This window comes from Labeo rohita, chromosome 5 (assembly GCF_022985175.1).
Source record: "Labeo rohita strain BAU-BD-2019 chromosome 5, IGBB_LRoh.1.0, whole genome shotgun sequence".
NCBI classification, from domain to species: Eukaryota; Metazoa; Chordata; class Actinopteri; order Cypriniformes; family Cyprinidae; genus Labeo; species Labeo rohita.
In genome coordinates this window covers 8391031-8406201 of record NC_066873.1, presented here as the reverse complement: position 1 = coordinate 8406201, position 15171 = coordinate 8391031, and the positions used below count along the sequence as shown (strand labels likewise).

Here is a 15171-nt window from a genome sequence, read left to right as displayed (position 1 = left end):
TAATAAACAAGCATTTTTGATCTTAAAACAGGGGCAGCTGCTGTATTAGAATTAGTCCTGCATTTCTATTAGTTAGACTGGGTTTTGTTTTTTTGTTTGTTTTTTTTTTTGTTTTCCACAATACAGTGCGAACCATACCAGTCCGATGCGAAATGCATGAGAGGTTGCACCATTATCGACTGTAAATCTGTCAATACAAACGGTGATAAAATAAAGTCTCTTTTTATTTATGGTATATGATGCGAACGAAAGATAACTAGAGCGCATCCCAGTTACTATGACGATAGCCTATAATGTAAGCGAACGCTAAGGGGCGGAACAACATTGCTTAGCTGACAGCGCCCTTAGCCAATTAGATTCATAGATTTTATATTGACAGTCGTTTTAACCAATAGAGCCGCGCGTTTGAATTCTGGTATAGCCAATCACGATGCTAAAAAATGCACGGAAACCTACAATGAAATCAAGGTAGAAGGCGCAGAAATTTCGGGCGAATATTGGTGTGACGGAAGGGCTGCCTGCAGGTTTGTTAAATATTTTGAATCGTAGTATTACAAAAGTACCTTTTTTAAAAACTGTTCAGTTATTTCTGAAAGTGATACGTAAGAGAATTGTCGAGCGTTAATTAGACCATTATATACGTCGCCGTGCTGTAAATTAGCCAGCTAGCTTGCTAAGGTAAGCAATTCTCAAAATGGAGTTTCCTGCTGATCATACGCAACAGTCGTCAGATAATCATTTCGCTACTATCTAACCAAAGCAGAGTCTTGCATACAGACGGAAACTGTTTATAAATAAGTACACTAAATGGACTAACCAAACCGTGTTGTCATTTTGCTCGCAATAAGAGTGAAGCTAGAAAACAAGCCATTTTGTGCCCATAGGTCGCAAGCGCAAAAAAATGTCGTTGATATTATGTTTTTAGACAGATGTCCTCGTTACATTCCACAGAATTGATAGGTGTTTCTTTGGTGAAGTTCAGTAGATGCAGCGGTGTTGTCAGTTAATGAAGGCTTGTACTGTTATGGTAACTGTAACTGTAAGGCTAGCAGGCTAAATGCTACTTGCGCACCATTTTGAAACACTGGGCCTTGACACAGCCCTGAACTAGTCCTTAATATATAACCAGTAGAAATGTTAGATAACGTAAGGTGACACGTTAGTAATAATAGCTGTGTTTTTGCTGGTAAAATAAATGCAGTTTGCATTTGAATGGTCTTGTAATTCTTGAAGTTAATTTTTAGAATATATTGCGTTCTTTCTTGTATATTCTGTTTTTGTTTGCATTTTTAATTGGCTTTTAAAGTAACCGTATGCTTAACATATTTGTATCTTATCAAACGAGAAATCATGCAAACAAAACGTGCCTTGGTATATTACCAGTTTTTGACATCACTTTAATTTAAACACTATTGTGCATGAAAATTGTCATATTCAATATAGTATTGCCCTCTAATGCTATCACTGTGCCGTGATACATGAATCTTTTAATGTATAGTTTGGATGGCAGAATAAACAGACGTATCTCTTAAAGTGGAACAGGAAACACTTCCTTTATTATTTTTGTTAGTCCAATAAACTGTGGAGTATTCTAGCACAGATTTATCTCACTTGGTAAAATGTCTAATAATAATGTAATGCTTATCCTCATCTCTTTTCTGCATTTACATTGTTAATTTTGCATGTTTTTGTAGTTCTTTGTAAATGCAATACATTTTAAGGTCTTGTGTTTACATTTTGTGTGATTCTGATACTGTGTTGGGTTGCCAGGTGACTCAAAACCACTTGAGAATCACTGACAGGTGTTTGGAGGTGTTGAGAAATGAGGCCATGGATGTCGATTCTGATATAGAACAAGCTATTACATTTTTATGAACATTTATGAATTTAGTTCTTTTGAATGACATGCACTGATAAATTAGCTGCAGTAGGACCAGGAAAGTGTATTCCTTACGTATAATTATGTAGTGTAGTTTCTGTATTGTTTTAATGCTCAAAATGCTATGTCTCTTAGAGTTACCCGTCGAGGACAGCCTATTCCAGTTTCACCGCTGGCTGAAGACAATGGAGACAGAAATTGAGCAGCAGGAAGAAGAGACCACTTTCAGTAACACTGACACTAACGGTAACGTATAGTCTCTGAACAGAGCTCAACCACGTCTGTCCACTTTTTCTGTGGCCTTGGTTTTGGAAGTAGTTTTCTAATTAATTTTTTATTATAAATAAAGGCCAAATGGCAACAGACATGTTACCCAGGTTTTGTCTTATCAGTGTGTTATCCCTGTTGGTGTCTGTTGCCATTGTTGGGTGCTGGATTTCGCAAATTGAACATGTTAAATTGGCTTTTGTTGGGTCATGGAGTGTCATAGAAGTGTTGTACTGTACTTGATCGCCTGTCGGTGTTGGTGTGCGTCTGTTGGTGCGGTGTGAATTGGTATTAAATGTTGAATCAACGTGAGTGAAAAAACAAAAAGTTATACTTAACTTTAAAGAGGGAAAGAACTACAATTGCATTATTCAATGATATAATAGAATGTTATTGTTGCATTACATTTAGACAATTAGCAGACACTTTTATCCAAAGTGACTTACAAAAGAGGACAATGGAAGCAATCAAAATCAACAAAAGAGCATGCAAGTGATATTACAAGTCTCAGTTAGCCTAACGTAGTACACGTAGTAAGGTGTTTTTATAATTATATAATAAAAAGAAAACAGATAGAATAAAAAAGAAAAAGCAAGTTAGTGTTAGAGGCTTTTTTTTGTTAATTGTATAATAAATAGAAAAAAATAGGTAGAATATAAAAGGAACAGAGAAGCTAGTTTTTTTTTTGTTTGTTTGTTTTTTTAAGAAAACAAGCTTGTTTTAAGAAAACAAGCAGTAAGTAAATGACTAGACTAGTCTAAAAGGGATTTTCTATTTTATATATAAGAACAGATTAAGAATAAAGAGTGCTGGAGTCAGAGGGTCAAATAAAGATGGAAGAGCTGTTCAGATTGAGTTGGGCAGGTCGTTTCACCAGAAGGGTGCCCTGTGAAGAAAATGATTTTTACTTGCGGAACCCAAACATATATTCCCCCCAGTAATATAAATTTGTTTATATGAATGATTATGTTAAATTAGAAAAATGCAAAATAGAAACATTTTCTCCACTATATTTATACATGGATTTTAGCATAATATTTTTATGGTAGAAAGAACGTTATTTGTTAAACTGTCTTCAGATTTCGTGAGAAATCATAGTCACTAGTGCTTGGTTGTTTTGAATTCCATAATGCCATTTTCTCAGAACGAGCAGTTTGATAAACAGGGATGTCTGAATTGTTGTTGAGGCTCATGTGCCAGATTTGTGTTCCCTCAGGCAAGCGCCCTGCTGAGGACATGGATGAGGAACAGGCATTCAAACGCTCCCGCAACACAGATGAAATGGTAGAGCTCAGGGTGCTTCTCCAAAGCAAAGTGAGTAAAGCCATACCAATGCAAATTTCTTCTCCATTTCTTTGATATCAATGACATTTTTAATAGTGCCGCTTTGTTTTCAGAACGCAGGGGCTGTGATTGGAAAGGGGGGCAAGAACATTAAAGCCTTACGCACAGACGTGAGTATTAAGACCATGCTCCAATGTTATTATGAACCTTTAAGCAAAGTTCTCTAATGGTCAAGTTTTAAGAAGACTTCTGACAGCATTTTCAAGTCCAACAGTTGTTTTCATGAGCATTGCAGCTTTGTCAGCCAAAAACACAAATCAGTCGGATTTGAAATCCCACAAATCAAAAGTCATGACAGCAATCCGTCCATTACAATCCCATTAAAATCCTGCAAAGATTTTTATGCATTTGATCTTGAGGACAGATCTTCCATTTTGTAGCTATAGGTTGGCTCATTTGGACAGACAAGCTCTCTGAAATGAGGCTATTTTGTGAGTCTTTGACATTGTGTATTAAAGGGGAAGTACTTCTCGACTTAGTTCTTGAAGGCATTCTCTTTCACTCCCCCCACTTTAAAAACCCAATTACAGATGTCTTGACTCTTGAGCTGACCCATAGTCCTGTGTAAACCACTGTTGCCCAGTGGTTCTACATGAAAAACTGTCTTCAGATGTGTCCAGCCCTGTTTCTTGTGCATTCATTGCAAAGTCTCTTCAAAAAAGAAAAAAGAAAAGAAAAGAAAATTGGACAGTAGATTAATGAGTATAGCCTTGTATTCAATTAAAAATGTATTCCTTCTCCCCCTCTTCCCTCTCCTTTACTTTTTTTGTTTTTGGCCACCTTCCTCCGTTGCCCATGTACTGGATCGACTTGCCCCTCCTGCGTTGCCCACCTTGATGTTGGCCCAACCTCCGCCCCTGAACGCCCGCCCACCTGACACCCCGGTTGGCCCCGCCCATAAACGTGCCCCTCCTTAAACGGGCACCTTACTTGACATCATGTGATTGAATGCCCTTGCCCAATGCCAACCTCCACGACCAATGCAGTACAATGCCAGTGTATCAGTCCCAGACAGCAGTGGCCCAGAGCGGTATGTCCCACCAGTTATTGCCTCACTGCCTGATTAGAAAGAGAACACATGTCTTTGATAACCTGCCTTCTGTTTCATTTTAACATTTTCACACATATAGTCCCCCTCCCCTTTTAAGAAACGTGTATTGTTCCATTTGACTTTTTTTGTTTTTGTTTTTTTCTTAATTTTTTTGTATATATTTATATATATATATTTATATGTCTTCTCTCCTCCCCCAACACCCCCATTAAGTCTTTGAATATAATTTGAGAACTTTCTTTGTCGCACAGAATTGCATATAATCAATCACTTCTCAGATGGGGAGAGACCTCACTCATATTAGTCTCTGCTGAATGAAGTGTGTGGATTAGGGGTGGGTGGTATGACCAAAATGGTATTTTTGGTGCGAATAAAAATTACATATATAGAACCATGCTGTAGTTCTTTTAATTCTTAAATATCAGATTATTCATAACATATTGTAATTAAATCTGAAAGCAAAAACAGCGTTAAGACATGTAAATCGAAAGACTCCAAACAATAAAACTAATATTATAAGTTTTAAATGTGGACGCACTTTGCCATGACCAAAAATAATGCTGAAGTAGAAATATGTAAAATGTTGTTTGTGAAGAACTTTATTATGTCTGGTTTAATTTATGTACTGCTTAAAGAGTTCAGTTACCCAAATTTAATTACAGTAACTTTATTTTCAGTTATTGTCTAAATCAAAACTTTAATTTCAAATTTATTTACTTTTACCAAATGATTTGGTATAAAATTAATTTTGGTGCATCACTAGTATTTTTGCATTACTCCTTAAAGTAACTTAAAACAGTCTATTTAAACACAAAAGCACAAGCAAATAAAAAAGGTAAAACGGCAAAAGGTCTACCAGTTATCACACCCAATGCATCATACTGCCCAGTCCTAGTTTGGATGATTATTTTCATTTGTTGTTGATACTGACGGTGAATTGTGGAGAAGCCCATCTCTTTTCGCTCTGTCCTTGTTGCCCCCCAACCCCTGAGCCCCCCTCCCTCACTGTTCCCAACATCACTGTCCATGATTCTGAGCTTGCGCTGTGGCGCGGCCCTCTCTGTCACTCATCACTGTTGTCTTTGATTTTTCTCTGGTGCTGCATTTCCTTCCCCCCCCTTTTTTTTTTTTTTTTTTTTTTTTTTCTTTCTTTCTTTCTCTCTTAGCACACATACGTTTAGGCTCTTTATCTGCAAAAATCTATCATTCTTCCCTTCCCCTCCCCTCCCCTTTGCCTCGTTTTGCTTTTTCTGTTAGTTTTTGGTTTTGGTTTCTCTCGTCGTTGAGAGAATGTGACGTGCTCATGGCACCATAAAGTGATTTGCAAGAGACTTTTGATTATTTTTTTTTTCTTTTCTTTTTTCTTTCTTTCTTTCTTTCTTTCTCCCCCAAATGTTCTGGTGGTGGGATAGTGGTAAGCAGGCCTGTCTTGCTCTCTCTCATTCTCTTTCTTGGCTCGTGTAGCCATACAGTGCCTGTTCAGTCTCAGCCCTCCCACTGTCGCCCATCTCTTCAAGGCCTGTATTAATTGAATGTGCGAGAACTGAGTGCATGTCAATTGCCCGTATCTCAGTCCACTGTTGGAAGACTTAAAACATGTGTTCAGCAGTGTTTAATTTACTTTCTTTTGGTTCCAAGTCTTTATTTCCCCCTTCTTCATTGCTTTGTGCTATGCAGCAGGGCTCAGGATCTAAAGTTTTGTATCCGTTTGTTTTGCTTTTGTCTTTCATTTGGCTTGATGTGCTGCTACAGTATCCTGAGTGTGAGTGCAGATATAGAGACTATTGGTGAGATTCTGCTGAAGATCATCCCTACCTTGGAGGAGGTGAGCATACAAACCCAGTACTGAAGGACACCAGTAAATCCACATTAGTGTTTTGTATACATATAATTTAGCACGTCTGTTACCTCCGAGCCTATCTGTATCCTAGTCTATTCTAAAAGTTGATAAATTGTTTCTAGTCTGTTCTGTTCTAGTTACTGTTCTAGTCTTTTTACATAATTTTTAATTACGAAAAAAACTTCTTAAGTGTTAGTAATAATTTGATATTTAATTATACAGCAAAGGTACATGAAATGAATCAAAAGTGACAAAGACAAAATTGTGATAGCAGCACAACTATTTTCAATGTTGATGATAATAAGAAATGTTCCCTAAGCACCAAAGTAGCAAAACAGAATGATTTCTGAAGGATCATATGACAGTGAGGGCTGTAGTAGTGCCTGCTGAAAATTCAGCTTTGCCATCACGTGATGACTAAAACTCGAGATACCTGTTTTATTTTTATTCCTGAATTATTAAAGACGTCCACATCCAAAAACAAAAATTTTTTTTTGAGCAAAGCATTTCATATAATAGACTGCTATGGTGCCCCGAGTTTGAACTTCTAAAACGCATTTTATATGCTGCTTCAAACAATCCCAAATGCGGTTGTAAATGATCCCAGCTGAGGAAGAAGGGTCTTATCTAGCAAAACGATCGGTATTTCTATTAAAAAAAATTACAATTTAAATACTTCTTAATCTCAACGCTCGTCTTGTCTTGCTCTGCCTGAACTCTATGTATTCTGGCTCAAGACAGTTAGGTTTCAGGCAGAGGAAGACAAGATGAGCATTCGACTTTAAAAAGTATGTACATTTTATTATTTTTATGAAAATAACAGATCGTTTCGCTGGATAAGACCCTTCTTCCTTGGCTGGGATTGTTTACAGTCGCATTCGGGATCGTTTGAAGCTACATTTAAACTACATTTTGGAAGCTCGAACTCGGGGCACGAGTCTATAATATGGAGAAAAATGCTGAAATGTTTTCCTCAAAAAACGTAATTTCTTTAAGACTGAAGAAAGACGAACTTGAACATGTTGGATGACAAGGAGTACATTATCTGTAAATGTTTGTTCTGGTAGTGGACTTCTCCTTTAATCAAATAAATGCAACCTTGGTGAGCATAAAATATTTGTTTTTAAAAACGTAAAAATGTAGAATGTTTAAAAACGTAAAAAATCCCAAACGTAAATGTATGCATTTTTATGAAAATGTGGATATGAAACATTTCTATTGGTTTGCATGTGTTCTTAAATGTTCCTTTACTCTGCCTGTTTGGCAGTATCAGCATTACAGTGGGACTGACTTTGACTGTGAGCTGCGTCTGCTGATTCATCAGAGTCTGGCCGGAGGCATTATTGGAGTCAAAGGTGCCAAGATCAAGGAACTGAGGGAGGTAAGCACAGAGCTAAAAATATCACATATTGTAAAATGATAGAGCTAGTTACCAGTTATCTTAACATTTAAATCAGCTTCACAAAAAAAAGTATTGCCCTGACAATGAGAAATTGGTTTATTCATTTTTAAGAATACCCAGACTACAATCAAGCTCTTCCAGGAATGTTGCCCCCACTCCACTGACCGCGTAGTGCTAGTCGGGGGTAAACCTGAGCGTGTGGTTGAGTGCATCAAGGTCATTCTAGAGCTGATTTCAGAGGTGAGATGACAAAATATTGATGAAGATATGTGAGGACATTTCCTTCTGATTGTAGCAACATCAATGTTTCTTCTTGGTTTGTAAATAAAACTCATATTTGTCCTGCATTATCCGTAGGCTCCCATTAAAGGTCGAGCCCAGCCCTATGACCCAAACTTTTATGATGAGACATATGACTATGGTGGCTTCACTATGATGTATGAAGAAAGAGGGCGACGGCCTATGGGTGGGTTCCCAATGCGAGGTCGAGGAGGATTCGATCGGATGCCTCCTGGCCGTGGAGGTCGTCCCATGCCTCCATCCAGACGGGATTATGATGACATGAGCCCTCGTCGTGGACCACCTCCACCCCCACCAGGGAGAGGAGGACGTGGGGGCAGTAGGGCCCGAAATCTGCCTCTGCCTCCGCCACCACCACCTAGAGGAGGGTAAGAGAATGTAGTGCATTGTGTGCATTGCAGTGATTTCCTACTGTAAGGACAGAAATAATAATAATAACTGAAATAAACTATTTAACCAGCCCACCTTATCATTTTCTCAGCTGTTGTGTTTTAATTTATTGTCATAGTTATTGTTGAAAAATATTAATGAGGGAATCAATGCAGTTCTTAGGAGTTCTCTGGCCAGTCTGTCATATGTTATATATTAGGTATCATATCAGCATAGAACTACATTTGTGTAATAGGAAAGAAGTAACTGATTTAACATGACTTTTTGTTTCCAGAGGTGACCGATTTTCCCACCAGAGCTATCACAGCAGTATGGATGACAGACCAAAGTAAGTAGTCGGAAAAGCTGTAGATTTAACTGACCTGCAGAAAAAAAAAATATGAGCAGCAAAATGCAAAACTTCAGTAAGAGTGTGAAATAGGGGTGTAATGGCACACAAATATAACGGTTCGGTTTGTACCTCGATTTTTAACGTCATGGTTTAATATGATTTCATTACAGCTGGGGGAAAAACTAAACTTTTTTTATTTATTTTTTTTAAATAAACTGTTTACTGAACAAGTTGCTCTCTTTTTAAATACATTCAGTTATAATTAATTTTTGTAGTGCTAAAAATCTACCTTTCACATTATAAGGTTACAATTTACAACTTAACTTAAACTTAATAACTATTTATTTTTAAATATAATAATCAACACTTAACTTAAAACAAAATGTGTGCAAACATGTAAATTGCACATCATGCAGTTTTTAAATGAAATGTTACATTACTTTTTCCACGCTGTTTTGTTGACGTCTTTCCACGGTTGAAACACTGATTGAGCGATTACATGAAATGTTCATTAATTTATTTTGCGTTAAAACTAGTGGTAAGGGGCATGGAACTCACACTCTGCGCTGCCGTTTAAACGGACCCTATTTACTCTGCACAAGTCTGCGGGGAGTTACAGCTCTGTTATGGCCACTGGAGCTGATCGCGGCCACTCTAGTCAATGCTTTTGTTTATAGCAGCACGTTCCTGTCCCAGAAGTGCCTCTCCGAGGCGTTTATACAGCAATCCACATCAAAGACTGTCAAAACGCCATTTATTTTTTGATATTGCTTGGGGGAAGAAAGGCTGTACTTGTTCTTGTACTTGGTTCACATGCATACCAAAAATTTTCGTTACGAATACGTGTACTGTTACACCCCTAGTGTGAAATGAATACCAGTTAACCTGATAATCTTTTATATAATCTCTATTATCTATTAAAAGCTTTGTTTACCGTTGTAATGTAATGTGCTATTTGTGGCCCTAATCAGCAAATATTGGTATGTAATTAATAATGATTAAATAATCAGAATATTAAATATGTTTTGTAATCATTTCAATGCAATCAAATGGCGGCCTTTTATATTTAAATATTTATTCATTTTTGACTTTGGACTACAAAACCAGTCATAAGGGTCAGTTTTTTGGAATTAAAATTTATAGATCATCTGAAAGCTGAATAAATAAAGCTTTCCATTGATGTATAGGGCAATATTTGACCGAGATACAACTATTTAAAAATCTGGAATATGAGGGTGCAAAAAAATCTAAATATTGAGAAAATCGCCTTTAAAGTTGTCTAAATAAAGTTCTCAGCAATGCATGTTACTAATTAAAAATTAAGTTTTTATATATTTATAGTAGGAAATTTACAAAATATAGATCTTCATAGAACATGATCTTTGCTTAATATCCTAATGATTTTTGGCATAAAAGAAAAATCGATAATTTTGACCCGTACAATGTATTGTTGGCTATTGCTACAAATAAAGCTGTGCTACTTAAGACTGGTTTTGTGGAGCAGGGTCACATTTTATCTAATTTCCATGTGTTTTTTTCTATTTTATTGTCTGTTTGTAGTTTCTTTTTTTGGGGTGTCGGGTTATTTCAGAGCTTTCAGAAGCATGGCCACTTAGAACATATGAAATTAAGTATGTCTCTCTTCCTGTAAGCAGTGACCGAAGGGGGCGACCTGGAGACCGCTACGAGAGCATGGTGAGCGTAAATCAACATATGAATGTGAATTTGTATTTTAGCAGCATGTATTGAGATTCATCGCTTGATGGTCATCCATCATTGTGAAGGAAAGACTTTTTTTTCCTTTCATTAATGGGCACTTTCAGAAAAAAAAGTGGAATGGCTTGTTCTTTCTCTCTGAAGTGACAGTGTAATAGATGCATATGTGGAGCTCTTATGCCTAGTGCACTGGTTTGGCCTGCTGTTGCTTGGCAACAGATTTTTGAATCACTTGTTGCCTTGGTTACTAAGGAGCAGTTAAATACGTAGGTGAAAGCCATCACACTCGCCAGTGAACTTTGGGCAACGCTGCGCTGAGTTGAGCGTTCTAGAAGATGGCAAGCCTGACAGTGTCCACGTAGAGGATCACCACATGCATGTTGAATTTTACCTTACAAACAGATAGTTTAGACTCTAAAATCTGAATGGAAGCTGCTGTAAAATAGCCAGTTGCTCGGCTGAGCCATTGCACCAGTAACCCAATATAAAAAAAACACACATCCAGGACACATTTCTTACAAAAATCGAAAGAAAAAAATTACAACAAATGACTTGCTTAATTTTTTTTTAATTAAATAAATAATTTTCTAAAATATATTAGCTTTTTTTTTTTTTTTTTTTTTTTTTTTTTTTAAGCCCATTTTAGACTTTTTAGGTTTTAGTGTAATGGTCAGTAATTTTAAGTGTAATTTAAACATTATGTGTGTGTGTGTTTTGTTTTTTGTTTTTTGTGAATGAGATTACATTGAAAATTGGGGTAAATGTCACGATGCATAAATAAGTTAAAATCATTTTGTCATTTCTGTTGCCAGTTTTTAAAAATCAGTAAGTCCCTTGAACCTAATCAGTACAATAATTTTACAGCAGTTCAGAAGTGTTAGGTGTGTGTTGAAGCAGTGACCTGAAACCCCTTTAACTGTAGTAAAAATCACTGTTGCATGGCCTTGAGTGGTTTATTGCTTTCATTTTAAATAGACGTGTCAAATTGGAAGCTCAAAGAATCAGCGATCCATGTAGAATGTGCTTTGAGTATACGCTTGTGCTCTCTATACTGACTCCATGTTTTTTGTTTTTTTTTCTCCCTCCCCCCCATCATTGTACACAGAGTGGAGGTGGATATGGTGAGTGTTCTTCAGCTGCACACATGCACACTAGCTCAAGGTTACCTCCAGTCAATCGGAGCACTGCACTCCTCAATAGTGTAGCGTTTCCTGCTTTTCTCTCTCTCTTTATCCCTTACTGTCGTAGCTCTGATATCTTGATCACTTTTTCCATCTTCTTTTTCTTTTCTTGTTTCATCTGAAGACAATAATTCTTCTTGGGAGCCCTTCCAATCAGGTGAGTGTGTCAGATATTGTAATCATTAATTATGGTTTATATATATTAATTATGCTTGTATAAGAGTGTATTTAGAGGCCTACATATAGGGATTGGCCGAATCATAGTAAAATGTGTGTTTCATCAGGTGGTCGAGGTTCTTACAGTGACATTGGTGGACCCGTTATTACAACACAAGTGACTATCCCTAAAGATGTAAGTGCTAAATTCTGCAACTTATTTGTAAAAATGGAAAAGGCAAGATTACTATAATTTTTCGTTATATTAAAAATTATTATTATTTTTTTTCCACATTAGCTTAATGTTAATTTTATTTGGTGGTTACCTGAAACAGTGGGCAGGAGGGAAGAACAAGTGAGTGTGATTGGGAAATTACCTGATTCAAACTCAGTTTGCGCACACCTAAGCACCAACTTTATTTCAGTATTTTGTACTATTACTGTATTTATCGATGTAATTAGGTATTTTATATGTTCATATTTTTATATTTTGGCTTTAGCAGAGTGAAAATTTCTTTTCTATGTCAGCAAAATGGACATAACTGAAATATACCCAAATCAAAATCAGATTGAGAGCGTGTGAAACAGAATCAAACTGAACTGGTTTCGATACTCAGGTTTGGCTAATAACTATTTATTCTTGTTTCAGCTAGTTTTTCAAAGTCGCCATAAAATCAAACTTTTTTTTTTTTTTTTTTTTTTTTTTTGGCTGTACTTCAGCTTTTCAAACTTTGTCCAATTAAATGCTCTTTAGAATCTGAAGCGTCCCGCTCCCTACACTATAAATAGATGCTGTATCTGTGGATGAAATCGGTTACTTCACAGAATTGGTATTTTCGGTACGGTGAATGGCACATAGTGCACTCTATAGGGAATGGGGAACGATTTAGACAGTGTAAATATGTATTCCGTTGAGGGAAATGAAGTCTGGTTTCACTTTGTGTCACACGAACTGCGGCACCACACTCACAGTCTGCTCCGAGATACGATAGCATGGAGCGCATCATATGCGTGACTCGGCGCAGACCACAAAATGTATTGGACACATTTGAAATCTACAGAGAATGCTATTTTATATATGGATAATGCAATATGGATGAGTTTATGACCATCATATGCTGTCAAATGCAGCTTTACGCTGCTCAATGGCTCTGGCCCAAGCTGTGATATAAACTGAACGCTGATGGCTTTTAAAAAAATGGGACAGGACTGTTGGATATCCAGTCTTCCTGTATAAGTTAATATTTATGTCAACACATAGACACTGCAAGTTTCAAAGCATTTCATTGGACCTTTAGTTTTAGTGGAATGGCAGAATTATTATTATTTTTTTTTTTTTTTTTGACATTTTGTCTTGTTTTAGCTGGCTGGCTCTATCATTGGAAAAGGCGGCCAGAGGATCAAGCAAATCCGTCATGAGTCGGGAGCATCTATTAAAATCGATGAGCCTCTGGAGGGCTCAGAGGACAGGATCATTACCATCACAGGCACACAGGACCAGATTCAGAACGCCCAGTATCTACTACAGAACAGGTGAGTCTGTCACCTATTCCAGCACTTTACCGCAACCCCATCCTGACACCTATCATCATGTGTGCTGACCAGGTGCGACAGGTTTCCAATTTCAGACTGCTGAGATTCGGAGCTTTGAATCCACTTAACAATTACAGTTCCTTAAGGATTTCATTTAACAATCCTCATAGAACCGATTCTGAATAAGAATCAGCACTCCCAGTTCTGGAAAAAAAAGATATTTATATTTTATTTACCTACTTTATCTTGTCATACCTGGTTTGGACACAAGGTTACACTTAACCAAACAAAGCACATTTTCCTGAGTATATTAAGTTTTGTATTTTATGGGGATACAGGTGCTAAACTGCTAATGCCAATTGCCTGTCTTCCTTTGCTTACTATTAGGAACTAAAATGTTTTTTCACTAGCTTCCACACTTTCCTCATGCTTCATATATACATTTGACTGCCTTTTCATGCACTTCTTTTTGCCTGACCTAACAGCTTCCAACTTCAGGGGGAGGTTCATGTTTTGTTTTTTTCCCTTATTGTGAAATGTGTACAAAAGGGTTTGTTTTATTAGTTCCATTTGGAATAATATCCAAATATAATTTACCAAGGGGCAAATGAGTGGGACCCAGGAGAATGGAGTGACCGCTGGCTTGCTTCTGTGTGGAAGACTTGTGATTTTGTTGTTGTTAGTTAGATGAAGTGACAACAAATCACGGTCTGCCCTACAGCACAGGCCCAGCATCATCTGCCCCCACCCTCAAACACATTTCACCCACCCTAACTGAAGAGGCCTGCCAGTTTAACCTTCTCTGACTAACATCTGAACTCGCATCTGACCATGTCAGTGCTGGCTTATACTCTGTTTGAACTCAAGCTGATTTGATGTCTCTCTGCTGTAGCATGAGCGAACAGATCATAAGCCAGCCTTTCTACTGTAACATGCTGACTGCTTTCTAATGCAAAATGCAAACCTGTCTCCTGTCTGTAACATGCTTTTATGAAATCATCATGCAAATGAAACACTCTGATTTTAGAACTTATTGTTTGGGTATACATTTAATAAGTCATTTTGTTAAATTTAAGAAGTCAACATGAAATCATAACTGACCCTGTTTACTTTTTGAATTGGTCTTACTGAGCATGATTCATTGTTGCACATAAGACAGTATAACTGATGATATATATGCATCACAATAATTATGTGTGATGGAAATAAGGTTGTTACAGTACCACAGTTTTAGATGCTGTTGAAATGTCATTCTTTAAACATTTTGATATTACAAGCAAATGGACAGATAAATGTAATAGAACAAATATACAAATGAAATGAAGTTTTTCAGGTAGGTCTGTACTAAAAAATACTATAAAAATTTCCTAAAGTAGTCAAATATATAATAAAACACTGGATATAAGTCCCTGTATGCATTAACACACATTGAAGCTTATAAACGTATTAATATTACAGTCGTTATTCGTCACCATGATGTAAATGTTAAATATCTTTGCAGAAAAGATGCATGAACTACAACTACATCTTGTACAAACTTGTCTTATACTTATTATATGTTCAGAAATAATACGAGAAAATGTTTTAAAAAAATTCTCTAAGTCAAGGTAATTTAAATTCAAAATGACTGAAGGTATTACACCAGTAGACCATTATTATCTATAAATGTTATAAATATAAACTATAAAATAATCAACAACAGCTTTCAGCTGGTCACCATGATACAAACATGAAATATCAGATATACAGTAGTAGTTCTTCACAGGTTTTTTATTTATTTA

At 36.6% G+C, this 15171-nt stretch overlaps 1 protein-coding gene across 4 annotated transcripts in view; it reads left to right on the top strand.

The window, feature by feature from the left end:
• The first annotated feature begins 399 nt into the window (after nucleotides 1-399).
• hnrpkl (heterogeneous nuclear ribonucleoprotein K, like) overlaps nucleotides 400-15171 on the top strand; it is a 15785-nt gene continuing 1013 nt past the window's right edge. Inside the window, exons 1-15 of one of the 4 annotated variants that reach the window (XM_051109981.1) lie at nucleotides 400-524; nucleotides 2015-2125; nucleotides 3363-3460; nucleotides 3544-3600; nucleotides 4477-4520; nucleotides 6294-6366; nucleotides 7649-7762; nucleotides 7895-8023; nucleotides 8141-8451; nucleotides 8748-8801; nucleotides 10460-10499; nucleotides 11626-11641; nucleotides 11826-11858; nucleotides 11986-12053; nucleotides 13221-13390. In XM_051109981.1, the coding sequence (XP_050965938.1) occupies nucleotides 2065-2125; nucleotides 3363-3460; nucleotides 3544-3600; nucleotides 4477-4520; nucleotides 6294-6366; nucleotides 7649-7762; nucleotides 7895-8023; nucleotides 8141-8451; nucleotides 8748-8801; nucleotides 10460-10499; nucleotides 11626-11641; nucleotides 11826-11858; nucleotides 11986-12053; nucleotides 13221-13390 (1268 nt within the window). In that variant the 5' untranslated portion in view covers nucleotides 400-524; nucleotides 2015-2064. Of the gene's footprint in view, nucleotides 525-2014; nucleotides 2126-3362; nucleotides 3461-3543; nucleotides 3601-4476; nucleotides 4521-6293; nucleotides 6367-7648; nucleotides 7763-7894; nucleotides 8024-8140; nucleotides 8452-8747; nucleotides 8802-10456; nucleotides 10500-11625; nucleotides 11642-11825; nucleotides 11859-11985; nucleotides 12054-13220; nucleotides 13391-15171 lie in introns of all 4 variants that reach the window. The other 3 variants (XM_051109980.1, XM_051109983.1, XM_051109982.1) reach the window with 3 other exon arrangements.